The sequence below is a fragment of the Myotis lucifugus genome, unplaced genomic scaffold (assembly GCF_000147115.1).
Source record: "Myotis lucifugus unplaced genomic scaffold, Myoluc2.0 scaffold_131, whole genome shotgun sequence".
NCBI lineage: Eukaryota > Metazoa > Chordata > Mammalia > Chiroptera > Vespertilionidae > Myotis > Myotis lucifugus.
Genome location: NW_005871179.1, coordinates 3644668 through 3651900, shown reverse-complemented (window position 1 = coordinate 3651900; position 7233 = coordinate 3644668). Strand labels below are relative to the sequence as shown.

The window sequence follows — 7233 nt, the reverse complement described above, 5'->3', positions numbered from 1 at the left end:
CGGACACATGCAGGGACCACCTACTCTGTGCCAAGTCTCGAGCTAGACATTTTCTATCCGTGATTGCGTTTCTTTCCATGAGAATCCTGCCAGGCGAGTGGTATATTCCCACTTCGCAGGTGAGGCTCAGAGAGGGTGCGTGATTTGCCCAAATCTCACAAGCCAGTGAGTGGTGGAGCCAGGAGGTGCCCTGCACCTGGGCTGTGAGCCCCTCACCCACTCCCCATCTCTGGGGGGCCCCCGAGAGGACTGACAGGGCGTCTCCACGGGGCAGGCCGTGTCTGTGTCGGTGGCAGTGCTAACCCTCAGCTTCATCGCCCTGGACCGCTGGTATGCCATCTGCCACCCCCTGTTGTTCAAGAGCACGGCCCGGCGTGCCCGTGGCTCCATCCTGGGCATCTGGGCTGTGTCGCTGGCTGTCATGGTGCCCCAGGCTGCCGTCATGGAATGCAGCAGTGTGCTGCCCGAGCTCGCCAACCGCACCCGGCTCTTCTCTGTCTGCGATGAACGCTGGGCAGGTAACGGGGGTAGCCTTGAGCAGGCACTCCTGAAGGGGGCACCTCTGGGCACATCCCCTGGGGCAGGCAGCTGCCAGGGCACCCGGGGGGGGGATCTCTGAGAGGACACTTTAGAGCAGACATCTACCGAGGATACCTTCAGGGTGCGTACCTCCTCTGTAAAGACATCTGCTGGGGGTCCCTCAGGATGGACACCCTCAGGTTGGGCAACTCCAGGGTCCCTCTGCCAAGGTGCCCATGTGGGGCCCAGCTGCTTGCTTTGGCCGTCGCCGCGGTCAGGTGGCATTGCTACGCAGGGCAGGCTGGGGCCCAACCTTTGCATCTCTTGGCCCCTGCAGATGACCTCTATGCCAAGATCTACCACAGTTGCTTCTTCATTGTCACCTACCTGGCCCCGCTGGGCCTCATGGCCATGGCGTATTTCCAGATCTTCCGCAAGCTCTGGGGTCGCCAGGTGAGTCCCACTCTGGTGTCACTGCCTGGGCTGGGAGGGGATGGCGCTGGTCTAAGGGAATAGACAGTCCTCTGCCTTCAGAACATGCCATCCTGGCTGCAACCAGAGAGAGGAAAGGCCCAGGGACTTTCAAACGCAAGGCTGAAGTGGGAGAGCCGACCCTGGAGCTGAACAGGAATGAACACCTTCCAGTATCAGGAGCTGCCATTGACTGTCCCATGCACTTCCAGCCAGTCTTGGATCCTCTTAACCACTGTATACTGTCCCCAACTTAATAGGAGAAAGCAGACTCAGAGGCAAAGCGGCTTCCCAAACCCCTCAGCCAGGGAGGGGAAGGCCAGGCACTCAGTCCCCGATCGGTGGGGTCCAGTGCTCAGTTCAACACCACAACAGCAGCACCTCCGTGTCGCTGGCCAAATCATGCACTTTGCTCACAATATCTTCACAACCGTCTAACCAAAGCAGCAATAGTACCACTTTACAGACGCTGAGTAGTGGCAGCCAGCTTGTCACAGCCAATGAGTGGCAGGGACTTTCTGGGCCCAGGGCCTGCCTTCTTTCCTCTATTACAAACTGACCCACAGCAGGTTTTGTGGGATGGGGAGGGGGTTTTTTGGGGGCTGGGGGTGCTCAGAGGCCTCCTGGCACCAGCAGGAGTGAGTCCTGGGCCAGTGTCTGGGCAGTGAGAGCATGCAGGCCAGAGCATGACCAGCCTTCCGTCCACCAACACATGCCACCTGCTCCTCACAGCCGCCAGTCAAGAGGGCAGCAGTCGCTCTCTCATCTCACAGACAGGAAGGCCAAGGCTCGGGAAAGGACAGTGCGCTGAGCAAGGTCGCATAGCTCAGGAAGGGCTGAGCGGCCCTAGGCCCCATTTCCTGCACTCTGGCCGCATGCCCTCTGCGGGGAGCTTCAGGTGTCTAGCGGTGGGAGGGGCTTCGAGGGCATCTGTGGCCGCTCCAGGAGCCTGGACCACGATAGGCTTATGGGCGCCGACCTAGGCTGGGACCTGTGCTCTGAGGCCAGGCCAGTCCATGCTGTTCCCTGGCTCAGCCTTGCCGAGGCTTCCCCACAGGCAGGCAGGGCCAGGAGGAGGCAAGACTCACCTGCACCCCACCCCCACAGATGGAGGAGGTGACCCCATGAGGATGGATGGGAGGATGTTGCCAAGGGTCCCCTGCCTCATCTGTAACCAAGGGCCGATAATATCTTCCCCAAAGGCCTAATTGGGGCGGCCTCCCCATGAGCCGATGGGAAATGAAAGCAGGTGTTCACACTCAGTCCAGAGTGTTGGTCTCTGTTATGAATGTTAGGTTCCTTCCTATTGCAAGGGTTTGTTCCCTTCGCCCACCTCCACCTGCCCCAGGGTCCAGCCCGAAGCAGAGCCCAGCAAAGGGCCTGACCTCTGAGGAGCTCCTCCCACCACTGCTGTCTCTGTGTGTGCTGGACAGATCCCGGGCACCACATCGGCCCTGGTGAGGAACTGGAAGCGGCCCTCAGACCAGTCGGAGGAGCAGGGGCAGGGCCTGGGCGCAGAGCCCCCGCCGCCGCGGGCCCGGGCCTTCCTGGCTGAGGTGAAGCAGATGCGCGCTCGGAGGAAGACAGCCAAGATGCTGATGGTGGTGCTGCTGGTCTTTGCCCTCTGCTACCTGCCCATCAGTGTCCTCAATGTCCTTAAGAGGTGAGAGCACTTGGGGAGAGGTTAGGGGTGAGGAGATGGTTATGGGGTCAGAGGAAGGTGCTGTCTTTGCTTTGGAAAAAGACCTGGCTTAACCCCAAAGCTATGATATGACCTTGGGGCAGGTCATTTCTTGGAGCCTCAGTCTCCTCATCTGTAACATGTGATAGTAACCTCCTAGGGCTACTGTGAAAATTCTTTCATCCCCTCACTCACTCACTCACTCGTCAAATGGTAGGGCTGGGAACACAGCGAACAGTGCACAGTACAGAATCCCTGCCTTCACGGAGGCCACATCCCATGGGAGAGAGAAATAAATATGCATTATAATGCCAGGCAGTGACAACTGCTACGAAGAAAAAAATATGGAGAGTGGATAGAGAGTGGTGGTGACAGGGGCTGGTGGTTTTATTTTTTAATCTTTTTAAAAAATAGCATATGTTTTAAAAAGAAGACCTCTCTGAGGAAGTGACATTTGGCAGAGACCTGAAGGGAGGGACAGCACGCTGAGCGGAGGGAGCACAGGGCCATGGCGAGCGGGAGGCCTCGGGGTGCAGGGAAAGAACAGACTATTTGACATGAGACATCTCAGTGAGTTAGTGCGTGGCCACTTCCTGGCTGAGTGATCTTGGGCCAGTCCCTTGACTTCCCTGTTTGAAAAATGGCGTGTCTATGACTCATCAGGTGGCTGTGAGGATGTATGAGCACATGGATGGGGAGACCCCGGGGGTCAGATAGCCGGTGACTGAGCAGATGTGCCCTGGTGCCTGCCCCTAGGTCCACTCCAGTCATACTCTGTGCTCAAGAACCCAAAACTATGGTCACGACCCCAGACCCAGAGGCCCAGGAAAGGGGTGGATGGAAGGGGCAGTGGGAACTCCTGTACTTTATCGCCCTGTAGCTTAGGAGCATAAACACATACACACGTCTGCCCCATTTCTGACTCCTCCCCTCGGTCCTAGGGTGTTCGGGATGTTCCACCAAGCCAGCGACCGAGAAGCCGTCTATGCCTGCTTCACCTTCTCCCACTGGCTGGTGTACGCCAACAGTGCGGCCAACCCCATCATCTACAACTTCCTCAGTGGTGAGTGGGCTGGGGAGGCAGAGTGACCGAGGGCAGCAACAGTCCCCAGGGCAATAGCCTCCCCATCCTCAATCCAGACCAAATAAAAGAAGGCGGGGAAGGGAGGTCCATACCTACTCCTTCCTGGGAATCATGACCCTGCTCTGGTCACTCCCACTCAGGGGGAGGACTTAACCCCAGAAGTCCTGGTCTGAGTGGGAGACCGGCCACAGTCCCAACTGTGGCCAAAGGAAGCTGACCAGCACCCAGGGTCCAGTTTTGCAGATTATGCAGACCAGTGAGTGGGTGGGGAGGGCAGTAGTAGGACAGCTCGTCTCCACCCCCACCAGGTGTGTGCACAGCAGGACCTCCAATCAGCCTGGTCAACAGGCTCCAGAGGGAAGCAGGCCTGTGGGAAGAGGGCCTGAGGGATGGCTTCGTAATCAAGGCATCGTCGGGGCTCAGGGCATCACCAGAGGGCTTCCCCATGCCCAGCTAGACACACACTGGCAGAGGGGCCAGAATTTGGGGGGGGGGCTATCCCTGGATCCACCCTCCTCCAGCACCAGTCCTTCTGCTCCCCACTCTGGAAATCCAGGCCTCCTGGTCCCCAACCCCAACCTGGGCCTCCTCTCTCCTGTCCCGCATTTCCCATGCCCTCCACGTCCGTTTCCACACAGTCCCCCTGCCCAGCAAAAGGGCGACTCACCCGACCTCTGACTTACGGCCTAAAGAACTGGTCCAGATGACTGTTCAGGCCTGGACACAAACAATCTTCCAGAAAAGGTTGAAAGGGACCTGGGGTCAATATAATAACCCTCATGAGACTCGAGAATTACTCAACCAAGGCTGGCCAGGTGGTCTCTAGCTCAGAGAGAACAGAGAGATGCACACTGCAGCAGGCACAGTGCATTCCTTTGCGGTTACATTGACTGAGCGCCTACTGTGTGCTAGGCAGGCCCTCTGCTGGGCACTGGAGAGGCTGGTGGGATGCTGAAACATGATCAAGGTTTCAGTTCCAGATAAAATCTGTCTCCCTGGTGCCCTTGCTGAACAAGGTGGCTGTGGTAGTCCCTCCTTCCCCACTCACTCTTCCCATTTAGACAAAAGGCTTTCGCGTTAGAACCAGGGCCAACGGCTAGCTGGTGACCTTGGGCAGGCCTGCACCTCTGTGTCTCATCTATGATGTAAGGATAAAGGACCCCAGGCTCCCAGGGTGCTGAGGCACCAGCACAATGCCTGGTGCGAGGGCTGCTGCTGCTGTCATCTTCATTACCAGGGGACAGAGATGGGAAAGCCTCCGTGAGCCCTGAGCCCCTCCACCTGCACACCCAGGAGGGCAGAGATGATCTGAGGCCCCTGAGCCAGACACCATGTTTACACGGTTAGAGCGGGCTCAGAGCCAGAGCGCAGTCAAGGAATCAGATAAAAACTGCATTTCTCATTGGGAACCTGCTCCCGGCCTCTGTTCTCTCCCTGGCAGTGATAAGGTGGCTCTGAGGCTCTCTCCATCCCACTCTACCCTTCCCTCCCACCCCCTCACAGGCAGCTTGGCTTGAGCTGTGTGGGTGTCCCTGGGCCCAAGGCCCCCTCCTGCTGCATCCGTCTCCTGATGGCTGTGTCTTCTGTCTCCCAACCAAGGCAAATTCCGGGAGCAGTTCAAAGCTGCCTTCTCCTGCTGCCTGCCCCGCCTGGGTCCCTGCGGCTCTCTGAGGACCCCCAGCCCCCGCTCCTCTGCCAGGCACAAGTCCTTGTCCTTGCAGAGCCGATGTTCCGTCTCCAAAGTCTCAGAGCACGTGGTGGTCACCAGCGTCACCACAGTGCTGCCCTGAGCGAGGCTACCCTGTGGCTCCAGGGGGTGCAACCCGTTCTCTGCCTGGACTGCTCCTCTGGCTCCTGGGGGACCAGCCCTGACTGCTATGGACGCAGTGCGAGGCCAGGGCTCCGGTCCTGGTTTTCTACCTGTTTGACTCTGAGCAAGTAACACCCCTTCTCTGAGCTGTGTCCTCTAAACAGGATTGATGTGAGGATTAAGCATGCTCAAGAAAGTGGAAAGCTCTCTGTAAATTGTAGTGTCGTGGACAAGATCATCATTGTATTCCTCACTCGGCTGTCCCTCACAGTACCATCGATCCTCATCATCCTTCCAGAGCTTGGCCTTCTTCCCAAAGACCCCTCTCCTCCCTGACTACAGGCCTTCCCTAGAGCCTGCTGGGAGGGCCCCGCAACCTTTCCATCCAGCCCAGTGACTCCCTAAGCCCAGGCTGCACTCGGCCAGCCCTGTCCGCTGCCCGCCTGAACAAACCGGGCCCAGCCCTTCCCTGTGGGAATACAGCCCCACCCTCACCAGGTGCCACGTGCACACACCACAGACTGGATCCTTCGGCTTTGTGGTGTGATAAAACGCTCTCCATGTGACCATTTGGCGTGGAGGCCAGCAGCCCAAAGCAATTGTAATTAAAAGCCTGGCACTGAATGTTCCCTTTCCTTGTCATTGCACAAAATCTGTGCCTCTGAAGTTAAAAGCGAGGAAGGTGGGGAAGTCGGGGGTGGGGTGGGGAGAGGACAAGGTGGCATGGAATGCTGTCTGCTGACTACTCCCACCTCCATCCCCCACACCGGATCCCTGTGGCTCCTCGCCAGGCCTCAGAGCACACGTGGTGCTGCTTCCTCAGGCAGTGCCCAGGACCTCAACCCTTGACGTATCTGTCTGCTCATGGGCCCAGTGGGCGATGGGAGGTAAGGGGGGAGGGTGGGCAGACAGCAGAGCGAACAGACTGACTTCCTATTATCATCGCCTTCTTGGATATCGGGTCTTTGTTTATTCACTAGGACTCACAGGATAAAGGGAAAGCCACAGACTTGGCTGGACGTGCTCCGCCTGCCACCGAGATGATTAGAGGGCTGCCAGGGGCCCTGCGCCTTGTTGTCAGGGCAGGAGGTGGAGCACAGACTGAAGCGCTGCTCTGAGGAGTGGGAGGCACCTGGCAGAGGCCGGCCGGGCCATGTGCACTGCTGGGTCTGCTTAACCTGATTAAAGCCACAGCCTCTGACCTCACCCATCAGGAAGTGGGGCAAAACCATGGTCTTGCCAGGGGCCCAGCCCGGGAATGGTAAGCACCCCTCCTCGCAGGCATCACCAGGACACGTGGAAGGTGTGGGCCGTCGCCTGCTCTCTAGATGACTCACCAGCCCTGCACATGGTGGGCATTTCCCCAGATGTGCAGTTGTGGTCAGCTGGGCTGGGCTGTCCTGCCCATTTTACACTCCTTTTGGCCTTAGGATCCAGGCTTGGAAGTGCAGCGTGCAGAATGAGGTGTGAGAGCTGGCCCCACACTCAGAACCAACTGTGCCCACAAGGACCAAGCTGGGTCCTGGGCTCCTCAGCCCCAGCTGAGCACAAGGCGGATATGACTGGCATCATTCTAAAGGTGGGTTTCAGTAAACACTTGGCTCGGTGGGAACAAAGAAACAACAGAAGCTTCCCCTACTCTCTGCTGGTTGAACCCAGTGCCATGTG

The 7233-nt window shown here is 58.2% G+C and overlaps 1 protein-coding gene across 1 annotated transcript; it reads left to right on the top strand.

Annotated features, from left to right (window-relative positions):
• Positions 1-274: 274 nt before the first annotated feature.
• On the top strand, positions 275-6443 carry HCRTR1 (hypocretin receptor 1; the record flags this gene model as incomplete). Its single annotated transcript, XM_006094273.3, has 5 exons — positions 275-518; positions 857-972; positions 2424-2653; positions 3613-3734; positions 5355-6443. Coding segments are annotated over 5 exons (903 nt in total), but the record flags the coding sequence as incomplete, so codon positions are not given.
• Between the last annotated feature and the right edge of the window lie 790 nt (positions 6444-7233).